Below are 18,391 nucleotides of genomic sequence, written 5' to 3' on the forward strand. Positions count from 1 at the left end.
AATGGGTTAATCTCACAAATGGTCTCTCAAATTTACTCTTAATCCCATTTTAGTTCGTAACTTTTAAAACGTCTTACAAATTGTCCCAGAGATTTTGTTTTATTTCAGTTTCTGTCTCTTTATTTGCTAGGTATTAAATATTTAACGGATTATGTGAAAATTAAAAATCAAAATTAGAAACAACTAAAGTTTAGGGACTAAAACAATATAAAAACAAAATTTAATCCTCACTCATAGTTGCTAAAATTTAATTGTTTTTAATTGACATAGATTCTGTCAAATATTTAATACTCAATTAACAGAATGACTGAAACTAAAACACAGTAAAACTTTAAGGACCATCTGTGTGAGATTTTAAAAATTAAGGACCGAAGTGAGATTGAGAATAAACTTGAGAGACGGTATGTGGAATTAATCAAAGAAAAAATGATGTAGGGTCCGTTTAGTTCGTTAATTCGAGTTGAAATGTGACTTTATGTGAGAGCTTTTTACTATAATAAAAAAATTAGATGTAACTGTTTCTTAAATTTTTTTACTGTAACAAAACTTGAATCATTGAAATGAATGAGACTGTAAACTTTGAATGGCAATAATACTAAAAAAAGACATAACCTTTGAAACGATAATAATATTAAAAAACGGCAAGTAAGAGAAAGACGGCCAACACTTGAAAACTGAAACCGATAAGAAACAACAAACCAGAACAAGTTGTAAGTAACTACAAAAATTGGAAGATCGACAATAACTTTAAAAAACGCCACGAGATGGAACAAAGGTATTTGAAAAAATGGCGACACCCAACTTCAAAGGGAAGGAAAACGACATAATAAAATCCAACAATCCAACAAACATAAAGAGCCTTTTACAAAATAATTACATTAATGTTAAAACTTATTGGGAATCAAATAACTATTTTTTTTAAAAGAAAAAATTGAGTCATGAATGTGATTATTTAACTTAAATTTTAAAAAATTCCCGTCAATGTCAATATCTTGGCGAAGCTAAAATTTAACTGTAGCTTATGCACATTAAAAAAAAAATAGATAAAATTATTTTGGTACCACGGGTTATAGTAAAATATATTTTTAATATCTCGTGCTTTTAATAATATTAAAGTAGTATTTTGAGGTTTTTAAAAACATCTTCTTAATACCTGAAGTTGATTTTTAAGATGTAAAATAACTTTAATACCATTTTATTGAATAAGTCCAAATTTGATAGATTTAGGGAAAAAAATCATGAATTTTTTATTTTATTATTTTTAAATTAAGAAATACTAATTTTTATTTTAATAATAAAAGAGTAGTTTAAACATTATATATCTCAAAAATTAATTTTAAAGTATAAAAAAGATATTTTCAAAAACGTCAAATACCGTTTTAATATTATAAAAAAAACAAGATACTGTGCCTGTTTGGAATCATTTCTAAAAACATTTTTCACGTTTTCTAAGAACAAAAAAATGAAAATGCTCTCAGAAATGCGTTTGGCACCGCATTTCCTAAAAACAAAAATGGAAAAGTTTTTGTACTTATTCTCAAAAGGTCACAAAAACTGAAAACGATTACTTCCCATTTCCTCTGTAGTTTTCATGTATAATCTTTATTTAATATATTATTATTTAAAAATATTATTACATGTTTTTAAAAATTAAACCACCAAACAACAATTTTAATTTTTTTTAACTGAAAATAATCTCAGAATAAAACTACCAAATGCATTTTTAGAAATGATTCCAAAATGAAAATGAAAACGTTTTCGTTTTTATTTTTATACAAAAAATAAAATCATTTTAAAATGAGTTCCAAACACACCCATTATGTTTTGCGGTAATAATCAAAATGATTTTATCTAAAAAATTATGTCAATAACTCAATTGAAAGTACTGAACGCCGTCTGTGGGAATCGAACCCACGACCACATGGTTAAAAGCCATGCGCTCTACCAGCTGAGCTAAGACGGCTTCATGTCAGTAAAACAGATATTTTAGCTTTAACGATGTAATTTTCCGAGAAACAATACCCCCAATTAAAAGCACAACAAAGCTTGCAGTGAGTTCAGCAATGGCGGAAGTCTCCGAACCGGCAATCGCCGAAACATCTCGGCCGGAAGAGCCAGTATCGGAATTCGATCCCAAATCCATGCGAAAAACAAAACCAGGCCTCAAGCGCCTAATCCTAACTCTCTCAGTTCTCCTCTCCTTCCTCCTAGGTCCAATCACTCTCTCTCTCTCTCTCATCTTTCTCAATGAACGCTTTTCATTTCTCACTTGTTCTCGATTACCCATGCAGGTTTCCCCTTCCTATGGAAATCAGTCGAAATCTACCGCGCACCTCTCCCCTTCCGCGAAATCGACCACTTCTCAGCTCAGCTCGATTCCGCTCCATTACTCTTCCCCTGTCACTTCCAAGCAATACTTATCGGCTTCAACTCCAAACCATCCATCAGCTCAGATGATCTACAATTCGCCATTTCCGATTTGACCTCCCAAACGCCGCAATGCGGCGCTTGCAGCGCCAGCTACACAGTCTCCGTCTCCGTGGACTCCGACGCCATCTGCGCCGTCGATTTCGATAGCGACGATGAGGCTGTTGATGAGCTGTTGGAGTCTACGTTGGGAGGTCCCGCCGGTGAGAGGAAGGTGTACAGCGTGGTGGTGGTGAATAGGGACGAGGATGTAAGGGCCGTCGTCGGGAAGTATCGTCACGCTTGGATCTCCGGTAGGGTTTCGGAGGCGGCGGCATTGTCGAGAGCGGCGGAGATTTTTGTTAAGGTGTTTGTCAATGGCGGGAAGGAAGAAGGATTGATTCATGGAGAGTTTATGCCTGTTGGTGCTGATGGTAGGATCGTGCTTTCCTTCAATTTGCTAAATGCAAATCCAAATGATGGAGTTTATGATTGGTAATTTAGCTCTGTATTTTTTTTCCCTATTTATCTTAATTCTTTAGGTTCTTCAATTCTGATGTATAAGGTCTTGCATTGATTTATGTCTCAGACATTTGATTTTTTGGGAAGTTGATATATGATATCTTTGAAAGGAGCTAAATTTTCAACATGGAACATCAAATTGAACTAGAAACAGTGTAGTTTATTTGCAGCAGTTACTCATTGCAAGTTATGTTGCATAAGCTCGCTGCAGAATTCATGGAAATCTCCACTTTGTATAAGCAATTTCTAGTAGAGTTTGTTGGACACATTATAAGTCTGATTAAAAACAGGTTGTTAATGACATAGCCAGGTAAAGGGCTTGGTTTGTCTTGCTTATTTATCTATTATAGTAGTGTTTTAGCTTTTCATGAATATGTAAAAAGTAAAAACTTCTCTCAAGAGGGCTGATTAGTTATTGGACGTGTTATCCCATATGCGTGGTTGGGTAGTCGGTACCTAGTAAATAACGTTGATAATTGATGTTATCTTTAAATACTTGTATCCCAAAGTGCCACCCTTAATGCCTTTCCTTGTACCTGCAGGGAATTTCAGAAAATAGAAGAGACTGTTTTGGCCCCAGTAATTGAGGCATTAAGACCTGTAGCAAACATAAGCGTGGAAAGTCAAGTAATAAATCATCCCTTTTTAAAACTGAGTTCTTTCTATTGATTTTTCTTAAAACTTACCCCATGGATTGACAGTTACCCTTTCATTTTTTTGTGTCATTTTTTTCTGTTGTCAGGTTTTATACCATACACCAAAGTTCTCATTTTCTTACTGGGATCATAAGTGGAGCAGCTACATCTTTAATACCAAGGATCTTCCTTTCTTTGTAAGCTAAGCTTGTTAGTTCTCATGGTTTGGCAATTATGCAGGGAGACAGATTTACTTTCCTTTTCCATTAGATTCTAGGATGGGTTGGTGAAGCTCTGAACGACTCTTGTTTCATATTGTCTATTGAAACTCACTCACACACATTTCCGTGTGTATCTGGGATACTTTTCCATAGGTATTTTAGAATTATTTTTCAACTTAACTAATTAATTTTTACAGGTGAATTCAAATGAGTGGCACTTGGATACTTCCGTTGCAGCTGGCGGGAGATCAAAGATATTGCACTTTGTGGTGTATATTCTTTAACTCTAATCATTCTTTAAATTTTAAACTTCTATCAATTCCTAGTAGTAGTTATGTTTTTGGTCGAATGGAAATGTGATGCGTATTAATTTACCAACTATATGATCGACTAATGTAACATCATGATATAGTGAACGTCCTGTGTTGTATAATATTTTCCTATTATAATTTTTTAACGCTCTCCATAGAGAGAACTATTTTATCTATTTCCTATTAAATGAGTGTTTAAAATCGAATGTGTTATGCTCCCAGATACCTGTGTTCATATCCCGTCATCTCTTTGTTAATTTGTTCACTACTTATTTATATATTTTTATATAGTCTTGCCAAATCCGGTTTTAATTTGAGAGACATTTATGTTTACACCTCAAAATGCCAATGGTCTCTTTTTCCTCCACTGTATTTGTTGCCAGCTATGTACCATCAGCGGACGAGTGGCCTCTTCTCCTACAGCTTCCCAATGGAGAAGTTTCTAAGACTAATGGATTCATCTCTCCGGTTAGTTAACATGCCTTCATGCTCTAATAGATTAGGTGCCAGTTGATTATTTTACTTGTAAAATCTTCTAATTTTATTAGTTCTAAATGTCATGTATTGAAGATGTGGGGAGGTGTTATTGTATGGAACCCAGAAGATCCTGGGGACACTCCAGATAGTAAGCAACCTGTCAGACATAAAATATCATATCAGGTTAATGCCTCTCTATGCAAATTAGAACTTAACTACTTCTAGCATTAGCATAAATTATTCTGGTTACTCTGGCATGTTCTGTTCTCTGGTTCATCTCTTGATCTTTTTACTGGATTCTAACACATAGATAAGCTAGAAACATATATAGTCGATCTTCAGATCAATTAATTTTCTGCTAAAAGAGAAACAAAGCTCTTACTCATGAATATATGATGTTTTTGAACTTGCAATGACTAGAATCCCCATGTTCTATACACATTCTGAAACAGGATCTTCAGAAAGTTTTTGAAGTTTCCATGGGGCAATTGCGGCAACTTTTTGGTCTCAAATCTGATAATCTTTTTGTTGGCTCTTCTGGCACATCCAGGCTTTTAGCTAGTGACAGAGGCTTCACTCTCTGGTAAGTAAAATTATCCTATTACGTTCAATAATACATTATTAGCTGAAGACCTTGATTGCATGCTTTTGAAAATGGCACCCATATTTGTTATGTGAGATTGTTGGAGCAATACAGAGTATTAAGTTAAAACCTGTGAATGTAATGTCTTGACATGGTTTATTAAACTTGTAGATGCGTGTTGTAAATCTATTTATCTGGTTTCGCCCAGTTAAATTCCAGTAATTTATGTAGAAATAACAGTTAGTGGATTTTATTGGTGTGTTTTATGCTTTGAACTCCTGTATCTTATCTATAACCCTCATGATGCTCGAGTGCCTCGGCGTCTTTTTTTCTTAGCTTCATTTAATTGCATCTTAACTGCCCAGCACGAGGTTATTATTTCTGATCATTCTGCAGGGAATTAGATGTGTTGTCACGGCAGCACACATGTTTTAATCTTCATTCATGTGCTACCACCCTTGGATCCCTTTCCAGACTGGTATGACCGCGCTCGTTCTCTGTTTTAAGCTTCACTTACTCATCAACCTAATTGTTTTATTAGGTCAGATTTTATGGTGAAAGAGTAACAATTTCTTTTTGCAGGTTCAATCACTACCTAGGATGATTATCATGGATGAGATTGGAAAGCAGGTGACTTGTCCAGATGGACTCTTCACTCAAGCGGTTTTCTTTCATTACATTTTTTAACTTATGGATGAGCTTGTCCTCGTTACATTACTAAACTTAAAAAGTTAACGACACAAAAAGATAAATGCAAACATTCTGTATCTATGAAGAAAATTAGCAGTTTTAGTTTTACTGTCATGATGTCATCTACTTGAGCAGGTACATTATTCTCTGGAGGTAGCAAAACTGGCTCAAGTTAATGCCTCACTTGGAGTTTATGATGCTTCTGCTGGTACGTATTTTACAATCTTAAATCTTTCTAGTACTCGCGGCTTTACAACTTACAAGTGGCATCGATTAAAAGGTATGTCTTTCTCTGTTGATTTCGAGCTGAGAAATAGTTTCTTTGTTTCCTTTTCAGTTGCTTCCCGGCAAGCAAGATCTCTGGCAGAGGATGCGTTTTATCACCCATCAATTATGTCTGTCAGCTATTACTCGTTTGAGCACTGTTTCGCCGTCTATTCGGTTAGTTGCTTAAAAACTTGTCCGACACTACAAATTTGGAGTTCAGTATTTGGTACTAGGCTAGTTAACAAGCAAATGAGTATTCTTTATATGTATTATGCTTCTGTATGTGCAGCCTTTCTTTCTGCCAGTTTCGATGCATGTTCTTCTGGCAGCGTTAAGAGAGTGGAGAAGACACAAGCAAGAAAATAAAAAGTACTTGGCATGGAAGACCAAAATAAATAAAGCATCTTAGATGGCCTCATTAGCCTGTTCAATGTTTGATTTGGAGAAACGCCGTCGGATAAGAAGAGGCAAGAGATCTTGAAATGTATTTGTGTAACATTTCAGGCTTAAAATCACGATTAACATTTTCAGCTCACAATTTTGATAATTATCTTTTCCATAAATTAAGAGAGGTGCTAACTTTAGGACTGTATTGAGGCTAAACATTTTGTTAAATAGAAAAGAAAAAAACGACTGGATTTAACCAGCAGAATTACAAGTCTGATGGTATTAAATTGGGTATAATTTGTTTTATACACTCAAAACTTAAATAAAATAATTAATTCCACTACAATGTTTTTCTCTCACAAAAAATTTAAATTTCAAACTTTAGAATAAAAAATTATAATTTGAACATACATTCCAAACGAGCCACTAGTTTTTCTAAGTTCTAACATGAACAATGAATTCTCGTTCAGCCTGGCTGTTTCAAGCATGCAAAATTCAGATATTCCGATAATAGTTGTGACACATTACGAGCCCGTTTAAAAAGTGTATTTGAATCATGATTTGAGTTTTGCTTTAAATTCTTCAAGAGAGAATTATTGGCAAAATTTTTTTTTTATTTAAATTCTTTGCAAGAAAAAAACATTAAAGCAGAATCATAGTTTGAGTTTTGAGTGTATGTACTAAGCAATCCCTCCATTTCGTTGGTTTTCCAGTGACATTCATATTCTGTAAATAAATAAACGGATATATGGAGGTAGAAAGCACAACAGAACAACACAACAAATTGCCAAAACTTTAAAATTTTCTAACCATTCCAAACTAACAATTTAACACTGACCGTTGTGGTTTGACATGAATTGTGTTGTTAGAGCCAATGCGATCAATACAGCCAAAAAGTGAAAAAGAAATGGGAAGAAAAAAGCCAAGTACAGGCTCATACTAATCAAAACACAAACCACAGAAGTGCGACTTGCATATTCCAAATCTCAAGTTCTTGATTCCAACGCTAGAAGTATCTTCTTTCTTGGGCCCTGTTACCCCCAAAGGGAAAACCAAAATGCTTAGTTCTAAACTGGGGAAGTGCCAAGTCAAATAGGCATAGAATCAGTAAACCAAAACCCCTATTAGGTTAAAAGAAGATAAAAAATTTAATAATAAAAAAAAAAGGATATATGTACTATGACGAGCATCTCAAAAATCAATAAAATAACAGATATTACGGGATCAGCAGAAAATTATGAAATTGTCTAAGAAGAAAAATTATCAGCAACTTTTTTGGTAAAGAAAAACCTTTCCCAACCCCTTGCTGTCAAAATCTCGTTCGCTTAAAATAAAAGCTCAAGAGAAATCGTTTTTAACCACAAATTGAGGTCAGGAAGATCAAATGATCAAGAATGCATTCAATCCAACTAAGATCGTTTTATCATAACGAAATGGTAAGCTTGTCAAATCGTTCCGGCACTCTAAGTATTCCACTCTTTCAGGTTCAGGAAATATTATATGATCTTTTAACCCACTAGAAGCCAAATTATATTACAACACAATAAAATTAAAGAGGACGAAAAGAAGCACTTGACTGTCGAGTCTATATGCCTCATTCGTTTTTTTTGTACCCAGTATAACCAAGAGCCATCGTCTATATACCTTGTTTGTTTTTTTGTACCCAATATATAACTCAAGTTCTGACAAAACAAAAGATAAAAGACATTAAAAAAAAGTGGAAGAGTTACTTTAATAAGCTTTATAATGATGATCATGTGAAAGAGTTTGACGATCTTAGGTCACAAGGAGAACTTAATGTGATGTACATGGTAAGCACACGCTAGGAATAACAAGAATCAATACATACAGCGAGAAATCAAGAAGGAATTAGAATGAAAAACACTTGTATTGATACTGATTTTTTCCAAGCACCGTTACAAACTCGCATGGACGTTCGAGAGGTCCAACTCTCTCCCCTTTACAATCACTCACCCAAAAACCACGTAAAAACCACACCACCCATCTGACCCCTCTTTTATTAACCAAAAGGAAAAGACACTAGTGCCCCTGCACGGAAACACCCTTAACCCATATTCCTGATGTCTCCACTGCCCACAGACACGACACCCCACTCCTAGCACAATCTTGGCATGCCTGACATATGTAAACTTGATTGGGGGCTTATCAATACCCCCGCCCACAAAGTCACCTTGTCCTCAAGGTGAAAGGAAGGGAATTGTTGTTGCACCACTGTGTAGGGCTCCCAAGTGGCCTCGAACAAGGGCAGCCCCTTCCATTTAATCAATACCTCAAGATGTGTGCCTCCAACAGCAGGGCCCTGGCGCAACCCGAGAACTTCATCCGGTTCCACCCGGAGCTCCAAGTCATCAGCCAACTGTGGAGGAAGTGGAGAAGCTGGCACCGAAAGGAGCAGGGCCGGCTTCAGCTGCAAGACATGGAAAACCGGATGGATGGCGGCCTGATCAGGAAGGTGCAGCTTATAGGCCACGGCACCAATGCGGGTCAGAATACGGTAGGGGCCATAGTAGCGCAGGGCCAGCTTCTCAAATGGGCGGGACGCCAACGTGCGTCGTCGATAGGGACGAAGCTTAAGAAACACCATATCGCCGACCTCAAAATGGACGTCGCGTCGATGGCCATCGGTGCGCGCCTTCATCTGCTGCTATGCGCGCTCCAAATGACGCTTCAACTCGGCCAACATATCATCTCGATCCTTCAACTGCAACTCAACAGCCGAGCTAGCTGTAGACCCCGGCAAGTAGCGAAGTAGGGAAGGAGGATCATGCCCGTAAACCACACGGAAAGGAGTGGTACCAATGGACGTGTGGTAAGCGGAGTTGTAACAATACTCAGTCCCGGCCAACCAGCGAGCCCACTGCTTGGGCTTGTCTGTGGCGAAGCAATGCAAGTACGTCTCCAAGCATCGATTTACGACCTCCGTTTGCCCGTCGGTTTGCGGGTGGTACGCCGTGCTATGCTTTAAGGCAGTCCCCTATAATTTGAATAACTCCCTCCAAAAATGGCTCATGAACACCTTTTCGGGGTCGGAGACAATCGACTTAGGCACCCCATGAAGACGGACCACGTCGCGGATGAACGCAGCAGCTACTGTTGGAGCCGTGAATGGGTGTTTGAGGCTAATGAAATGGGCGTATTTGCTCAACCGGTCCATCACCACCAAGATGGTGTCTGCACCCTCCGATTTTGGAAGAGACTCGATGAAGTCCATGGAGAGATCCTCCCAAATCATCTCTGGAATGGGTAATGGCTGCAAGAGTCCTCCCGGCGCCAATGTCGAAGTCTTGTACTGTTGGCACACTAAACAATTGGCAACGTAGCGATGTACATCCCCTTTCATTCCCTCCCAATACCACGATGCAACAATCCGTTTGAGCGTCTTTAGCACCCCCGAGTGGCCCCCCACGCCGCTGTCATGGTACTCCTTCAAAAGCAAGCCGATGAGAGGTGAGCTATTAGGCAACACTAAGTGATCCCTGTACAGAAGGCGGCCTTGCACCAGGGAGTACCCAGGCCACGCCCTGGGGTTCTGTTGAAGGCCTTTCGCGATAGCTCGCAACCGTACATTTGCGTGGACCTATGCAGCAACATCCTCCAACTGCACGACATGGGGCAGCGTCATGGCTAGCAAAACGGCAGTAGAATCCATGCGGGATAAAGCATCGGCCGCTTTGTTCTCCAACCCCAGCTTGTACTGGATTTCAAAATCAAAGCCCATCAATTTAACCAACCATTTTTTATGCTCCTCACTCACCATAAGCTGTTCCAAAAGGAATTGTGGATTGCGTTGGTCCGTGTGCACCACAAAGCGACACCCCAAAAGATAATGCCGCCACTTTTGAATTGCGAATACAATTGCCATTAGCTCCCGTTCGTAAACCGACTTCAACTGTGAGCTTGTTGGAAGGGCGTGGCTGTAGTAAGCGATGGGACGTTGGTCTTGCATAAGAACCGCTCCCAGTCCATGTCCCGACGCATCTGTCTCCAGTACAAACGGCTTGGAAAAATCGGGCAGGGCAAGCACTAGGACACTAGTCATAGCCTCCTTGAGCTTATTAAAGGCTGCGTCAACCTCCTCTTCCCAATGAAAACTATCCTTTTTCAGCTGGGTGGTCAAAGGCCAAGCCAACTCCCCATAGCCTTTAACAAAGCGACGGTAGTATCCCGTCAACCCCAAAAACCCACGCAGCTCGCGGAACCGGCCAACGTAGCATCGCCAAGTGAGCGTGGTGCTCCTCCCACGTGTGACTATATACCAAAATGTCATCAAAAAATACAAGAACGAACCGGCGTAAGCAGTCGCGGAAAATGGCATTCATAAGGGCCTGAAAAGTGGCCGGGGCATTTGTAAGGCCAAAGGGCATTACTAGGAATTTGTAGTGCCCCTCATGGGTCTGAAACGCCGTTTTGGGCACATCCTCCCCTCTCACCCGTATTTGGTGGTATCCCGATTTCAGGTCAAGCTTGGAGAAAATCTGCGCCCCGTGTAATTCATCGAGCAACTCGTCGATAACCGGTATGGGAAACTTATCCGGCACCGTTACCTTGTTCAAAGCCCGGTAGTCTACACAGAAACGCCAACTACCGTCTTTCTTCCTGACTAACAAAACCGGGCTGGAATAGGGACTTGTGCTTGGTTGTATAATCCCTGCTGCCAACATCTCCCGAACCAGCCTTTCGATCTCCCCCTTTTGAACATGGGGATAACGGTATGGTCGAACATTCACCGGAGCCGTGCCCGGCTGCAGCGTGATCGCGTGATCCCGAGCTCGTTGGGGTGGCAACTCGGCTGGCCACTCGAATACCCGATCATATTGCCGCAACAATCCTTCCAAGGGTGCCGGCACTGGGTTCAAGCTCCCTCCCGCTGCCACTTCTAAACTACCGAGCTCCAGTAACACCCCCGACCGTTCCTCCCGAATCGCTTTCATCATCGCCTTTAAGGAAACTAAGGAATTGCAAAGGCTTGGGTCCCCCTGCAGAGTGACTGCCACGCCACCCGTCCTAAATCTCATAGTAAGCGTCTTCCAATTCACTTGCATACCCCCCAACGTCTCTAGCCCCTTCATCCCCAAAATGACGTCGGCACTACCCAATTCGAGGGGAAGAAAATCCTCCATAATCTCTATGTTTTGCAACTACAAAACCACTCCCTTACACAGGCACTCACCTTTAACCGTGAATCCCGTGCCCATCAACACTCCATACCCATTGATCGGCACTTGTGGAATGGCCAAATTCTCCACGAGATCGGTAGAAATGAAGTTGTGGGTCGCCCCACAATCAATCATCACCACGACTTCCTACCGTGCAATTCGGCCCTTCACCTTCATAGTCTTTGGGCTCACCAACCCCACCACAGAGTTGATGGAGAGCTCCACCATCTCTTCAATTACTGGCTCCTTGGGGGCTTCCTTAGTGCCACCACCCTCATCTCTGCAGGTCCTTCAACCTCATCATTAACTACTAGGACATGGAACTACTTGTTCTTACATCGATGCCCGATAGAATATTTCTCATCACAACGGAAACAAAGTCCTTTTTCTTTCTTTTGTTGAAGCTTAGAATCACACACGTTTGAATGGAAGAGTTGGTTTCGGCCCCGGGGGTCTTACCTGTCCGTGATTAGGTGTGGGATTGAAGGGAGCTATGCATACATACTTTGGCCATAGGTCAGAGCTGGGTGCCGAGAAGTGCTTGGATTTCCCATCACCCTCGCCGGCCGCAACAAATTTCGGTCCTCCACCCGCTGAGCTAACTCCATAATTTTCGCTAATTCGCCGGGCCGCATCATTCTCACCTCCGCATGTATTTCCGGTTTGAGGCCATTAATAAACGTGCTCTACAACACTTGCTCCGGTACCCCCGTAAGAGGCGCTGCTAGGACCTCAAATAGGCGCCGAAATTCCCGGACCAACCCCTCCTGACGCAGGGCTAGAAACTTCTCGCAACTCGAGCCCTCCTGAGTCAACCGGAAACGATCCAGTAGATTCGACTTTACCTCCGACCAGCTTCTCATGGGTCGTCGTCCTTCTTCCCACTGGAACCAAGCTAACGCCTCCCCATCCAACACGATCGCCACCGCAGACAATTTCTCCTCTTCGGTCAAGCGAATGAGGGTGAAATAGTGTTCTACCCGATAGACCCATCCTTCCGGGTTCACACCCTCGAAGATCGGCATCTCTAGGCGATGAGACGTAAATTCCCCCTTTCAACTCCCCTCGCGGCCTCCACTCGAACCACCTTCCGTTCCCTCCACCTCCATAAACGGTGTCGCCGACCCCGGAAGCGGAGCGAGTATCGGTTTTCCCCCCTTTTCAGCCGTTGAACCCATATCCGACAGTAGATCTGGCTCCTTCGCCTTCCCCTTGTCCATCAGTAGGGCCTCCACCCATACCGTTTCCTCCATCTTCCGGAGAACCTGCTCCAGTCGTTCAAGGCCCGAGATCTTCTCCAATACCAACGTCAAACTCCTCTCCACCGATTCCAACTTCAGCAGACCACCTTGAACCTACTCGATCCGCTCCTCCACCGCCGAGATCCGCGTATCCATTGTCTCCGGCTGCGCTTCGCCCAGGACTCCCCCTCCGCCCTCAGCCTTGCCTCCTGGTTTCCTATTGTTCACCATTCCCAAATCGAGATGCTCTGATACCAAATTGGTAAGCACACACTAGGAATAACGAGAATCAATAGATACAGCGAGAAATCAAGAAGGAATTAGAATGAAAAACACTTTGTATTGATACTGGTTTTTCCCAAGCACCGTTACAAGCTCGCATGGACGTTCGAGAGGTCTAGCTCTCTCCCCTTTACAATCACTCACCCAAAAACCACGTAAAAACCACACCACCCATCTGACCCCTCTTTTATTAACCAAAAGGAAAAGATACTAGTGCCCCTGCACGGAAACACCCTTAACCCATATTCCTAATGTCTCCACAGCCCACAGACACGTCACCCCACTCCTAGCGCACAATCTTGGCACACCTGACATATGTAAACCTGATTGGGGGCTTATCAGTATACAAGAGGAATCAGAGTCTCAGAAGTTAAAACTGCACTACGAAAAATGAAAAAAAAAGAAGGCATGTGAGCCAAATGATATTCCAATAGAGGTTTGAATGGCGTTAGGAGATGTTAGAATTGTGTGGCTCACTAAGCTTTTTAATGAGATACTAAAGAAGAAGCATATGTCTGATGCATGGAGGAAAAATATTCTTGTCCCCATCTTCAAGAATAAAGGAGATATGCTGAATTGTAACAATTATATGGGCATAAAGTTAATAAGCTACACTATGAAACTTTGGGAGAGAATTATTGAAAGGAGATTAAGGGCCATAACTACCATCTCGGGTAACCAATTTGACTTCATGTCAGGCAGATCAACCACGGAAGCCATTTTTCTTCTTAGGATGCTAATGAAAAGGTACAGAGAAGCAAAAACAGACCTACATATAGTCTTTATAAATTTAGAAAAGGCATAGTGCCGAGTAAAGTTTTATGGTGGGTGCTAGAAAAGAGAGTAGTGCATGTGAGGTATATCAAGATAATTAAGGACATGTACGATGGGGTGGTCACGAGTGTGAGAACTGCTGGAGGCTACACGGCAGAGCTTCCCATTCGGATCGGCCTTCATCAAGGATTTACTCTTAGTCTTTATCTTTTCACCATCGTGGTGGATGAGCTGACGAGAAATCCAAGATAAAGTTCCTTGGTGTATGCTTTTTGCGGACGATATAATTTTAGTTGATGAACATAGAGAAGGAGTTAACCGTAAGTTGAAAATGTGGAGACAGACTCTCGAGACGAAAGAATTTAAGTTAAGTAAGATGAAAACTGAATACATGCATTGTAGGTTTAATAACTCAAGTAATCAGAGTGATGGAATTTCTTTAGATGGTGTGGAGATTGAGGCTTCTAGAAAGTTTAGGTACCTTGGGTCTATAGTGCAGTACAAAGGAGATATAGAAGAGCATATTCAACATAGGATTAAGGCAGGGTGGGTTAAGTGGAAGAATGCTACGAGAGTTGTATGTGATGGCAAGATGCCTATTAAGTTGAAAGGAAAGTTCTATAGGATTGTAATCCGCCCAGCTATGTTATATAGTAGTGAATGTTGGGCGATTAAGAGACAACATATATCTAAGATAAGTGTGACAGAAATGAGTGATCATACGGGAATGGATCGCATAAGGTATGAAGTTATTTGTAGTAAAGTAGGTGTAGTACCAATAGAAGATAGGGTGCACGAAAGCTGCTTGTGGTGGTACGGCCATGTACAACGTAGACCGCTAGAAGTACCAGTTCGTGCTTGGAAAGACATTCTTATACCTAATATTAGGAGAGGGAGGGGTAGACCAAGAATTACGTGGATCGAAATAGTTAAGAAAGACATTCTAGATCTAGGCCTTCAGAAAAGTTTAATTTCGAACAGACCTGCGTGAAAAAGTGAAATCCATATAACCGACTCCAATTAAGTTGGGATTAAGGCTTGTTGTTGTTGTTGTATATAACTCAGAGCCATCATTAGCCAGAAGAACATACAACAACAACAACAATAACAAGCCTTAATCCTAACTTAATTGGGGTCGGCTAATTAGCCGGAAGAACATAAGCAATACAAATTAAAAATTAAAAAAGGCATATAAAAACTGGGATTCTCATTGAGTTTACCATTGGTATTCCGATAGCCTTTAGGTCTTCATCTGTCATGTGTGCAAGAGCTGTCATATCAACCTGGACAAAAACGATCAATTTAAGCATTCAAGTGAACAATATTTTCGTTGAGGTAGGTGATATAAAATGGCATATAGTATTTTTTATTTTAAAAAGAAGCATACCTCCTCCGCTTGAAATGTGATGGAATATTTTTCAAGACCCAAGGACTGCAGAAAATCATCCACTGTTGAACTTGCCTGCACACAAGAGTAGGAAATTAAAAAGAGAAAAAAATTGCAGTAATGAATCTGTGTTTTTTATTTACCCAATGGAATTTGACTATCAACTAATATGCAGCAAAAACTAAGGGAAGGCAAAATGAAAAAAAGAATTGATACGTGCCTTCTGAGGAGCCTTCTTCTTAGCAGCTGCGTTGGAAACCTTTTTACTCTCTAGGGTGGAGGCTTGAACGGCGACACTTTTCCTCGCAGGTTTACTAGCCTCTGGTGTAGGCTTTGGTGGATCATAATTCATGGGTTGTGGATGCATAGTGCCGGATAGCTTTTCACGTAGATCCCTTACTCCTGATTGAGACCCTCTTCCACTTTCAGATGCTTGTTGACTTTTCCTTTGGAGCTTCAATCGAAGATCCCGAGCATCAACTTTGTGATCTTCACAACCCATTAACATACAGTCAAAACCACATAAAGATGATATACTGGAATCCTACAATAGTAGTAGATGCAAATTTTCAGTTGACATGTGATCATATCGTAATCCATACTTGAAACTTGAGGTTCACCATCCTGATAAAGATCATGTTCCCATTTGTCATCTTGCCTCTGCCTGCAAGTTATGAACACATACTTGGTTATGATTTCTTTCTAGGCCCCAGTACCCAGCGTTCAACAATTGAAAGTGGGAGCTTTTGTAAATTTCATTCCATTTCCCAATTCCTACTACTCAAAAAGTATGTAAATAAACAAGCCAATCCAATAATAATAATCATAATAATAACCATCCATTTAAACAAAATAACAAGAGCAAATAACAGCCTTCTACTAACGCATATTGCAAGACAAAAAGAAATAAATTTTAAAGGTTTCGATGCTTTATTCTAGTTGAATTCAAGTAAAGCCACTTCCTAACTCTAAAAGGCAAATATAGAGTCAATGAAAATTGTAACAAGCGATCTCATAAACACTAAGATCCACCATTCTCAAAAGCAATGAGAGGTAACACTTACTACTTCGTCTCCCCTAATTGAGTCCAAATTTTCTGGGATACAAATTCCACTTCCTGATAAAACTTGGGCATTATAAATCAAAATTCTCCTAACAGGAAAATGTCCGATGAAGGTGTAACTTTCTTGGAAAAGAAGAAACAATGGAGGAAGAGAAACCGAACCTTTTTCCGGTAATTTGGCGGCGGCGAGAAGAGTCATCTCTGAAGTTGCCATTAAGACGATCCTTTATCGATCTCCTGGTTTCAGCCTCCACTCGATCAGCATACATTTCTCTAAAAATTGAACCCCAAAAACCCTAATTCCAAAGGAGTAATCGGGCGGCGAGTACTCGGAGAACAAATCTTATCGGCGCGGGTACAGTAATGTAACGGCAAGCAGACTGGAAATCAAAACCCTAATTATTGAAAATCTTCTTAGAAGAGAATCGAAGAACAATACTCGAATTGGGGAGAGAAAGAGGAAGGAATCCAAACTCAGCGGCGATGCTAGGAAAGGCTTCCGGCTCTCAAAGACCGAAGAGAGAGAGCTAATAATACTTCTGCTTTTGGGGGAAGAGAGAGAGAGAGAAGAGGAGAAAGGAAAAGACGATAGCTGTCTGTGTGGAGCAAATCAAAACGCACCGTCCAGGTAGAAGCAGGTCAAGAGGCGCGCCTTTACTTCTTCCGTTCCCTTTTGTCCTCTTTTTTTCTTTTTCTTTTTTTTCTTTTTCCTTTTTCTTAATCTCTTTTAGATTAATTTCCTAAACAACATGAATTATACACTATAGTTCAACAACAGTTAATCTTAAATAATAATAAAAAGGTTCATTTCGCTTCTTTAAATGTATAATAAAATAATTTAAAATACCTTTTAAATTTTAATGTAATTTTATAAATATTTTTTGAATTATTGATTTTATGACAATTTATTTCTAATTAGATTGAACATAAGTTTACATAAAATTAATAATTTAGGGGTTAAGTTAATTTAAAATAAATAATTGAGAAATATTTATGAAAATATAATTAGTATCACATTATTGTTGTTAGTAATAAAAAAAATAATTTAGAGATATGTATGAAATTATAGTTAATGTCATGTTATCTTGTTGTTAGTATTATAGATGGATTTAGACTATGAGTATTTTGAATGATTTTATATAATTTATCCAATGTAAATTGGAGTGATTCAGTCTATTAGAGTATCTGCAAGAAAATTTGTTAAATTTTAGTTAAAATGGATAGAAAACTATTTTAGTTTGTAACTTTTTAATGAGTCACTCTAAATAAAGTAATACAAAAAAAAATTATTTACATTTATTACAATTAAAAGAATAAAGTAATACAAAAAATAAAATAACTAGTGTCTCTATACTAACTATCTTTAACTGATGTGATGTGGAATGTATTATTTAAAATAATTAACCATTTAGCTAACGGTGGAGTGAATCAAAGGTAAAAAAAACCTAAACATGTCGTTGGATTTTTGAAAACAAAAGACATGACCTTATATAAAGGAAAAATAATAAGACAGCAGCTATTAAATTCAAAAAGCAAAACGAAAAAGCTGGTTTTTCTTATACATGTTATTGTTGTTGTCGTTTTATGATGATGTTTATTTCCAGATCATGTTGGTTCTTATTTTCCAAAAACATTTATAGCCGCTTCCGGTAAATGTTATCTTCTAGGTTGTTGTTGTATTTTGGATGATTTTTATTTTATTTATTTTTTTTCGTTCACTTGGTCATGTCCTTTTTTAGTTTGTCTTTATATGTCGTTTTCTTAATTATGTCGTTTTTCCTCACAATCGTTTTCTTTTACAATTGCCGTTTCATTATTTTGTCGCTAACCCCATCAATGCGTTTTTTATATTATTATTCTTTGTTGCTGATGTCATTTTTCAGTTTATGTTTGTTTTTCTTGTGATCTTGTTTTCCACTTTATGTCGTGTTTTTTTTATTGTCGTTGTCAAGTCAATGTCGTTTTGTA

The 18,391-nt window shown here is 39.4% G+C and overlaps 2 protein-coding genes and 1 non-coding gene across 3 annotated transcripts; 1 reads left to right on the forward strand and 2 right to left on the reverse strand.

Moving 5' to 3' along the window:
- Window positions 1-1,890: 1,890 nt before the first annotated feature.
- TRNAK-UUU lies at window positions 1,891-1,963 on the reverse strand. The gene has a single exon. It is a non-coding gene; the product is annotated as a tRNA-Lys (tRNA).
- Window positions 1,964-2,063: 100 nt separating this feature from the next.
- On the forward strand, window positions 2,064-6,756 carry LOC21390441 (GPI transamidase component PIG-S). The gene is made up of 13 exons (XM_024170636.1): window positions 2,064-2,211; window positions 2,292-2,901; window positions 3,471-3,555; window positions 3,671-3,760; window positions 3,982-4,055; window positions 4,479-4,563; window positions 4,666-4,755; window positions 5,025-5,155; window positions 5,552-5,633; window positions 5,738-5,785; window positions 5,981-6,053; window positions 6,183-6,286; window positions 6,402-6,756. Exons 1-13 carry the CDS (start codon window positions 2,064-2,066, stop codon window positions 6,519-6,521), a joined length of 1,740 nt encoding a protein of 579 aa, XP_024026404.1. The 3' UTR covers window positions 6,522-6,756.
- A 527-nt stretch (window positions 6,757-7,283) lies between these two features.
- LOC21390443 (ankyrin repeat and SAM domain-containing protein 6) lies at window positions 7,284-17,061 on the reverse strand. The gene is made up of 6 exons (XM_024170628.1): window positions 16,586-17,061; window positions 15,963-16,024; window positions 15,581-15,849; window positions 15,361-15,435; window positions 15,194-15,256; window positions 7,284-7,530 (listed from the first exon to the last, which is right to left on the reverse strand). The coding sequence occupies exons 1-6, from the start codon at window positions 16,690-16,692 to the stop codon at window positions 7,486-7,488; spliced, it is 621 nt and encodes a 206-aa protein (XP_024026396.1). The 5' UTR covers window positions 16,693-17,061; the 3' UTR covers window positions 7,284-7,485.
- Window positions 17,062-18,391: the final 1,330 nt, after the last annotated feature.

This window comes from Morus notabilis, unplaced genomic scaffold (assembly GCF_000414095.1).
Source record: "Morus notabilis unplaced genomic scaffold, ASM41409v2 Scaffold158, whole genome shotgun sequence".
Taxonomy (NCBI): Eukaryota; Viridiplantae; Streptophyta; class Magnoliopsida; order Rosales; family Moraceae; genus Morus; species Morus notabilis.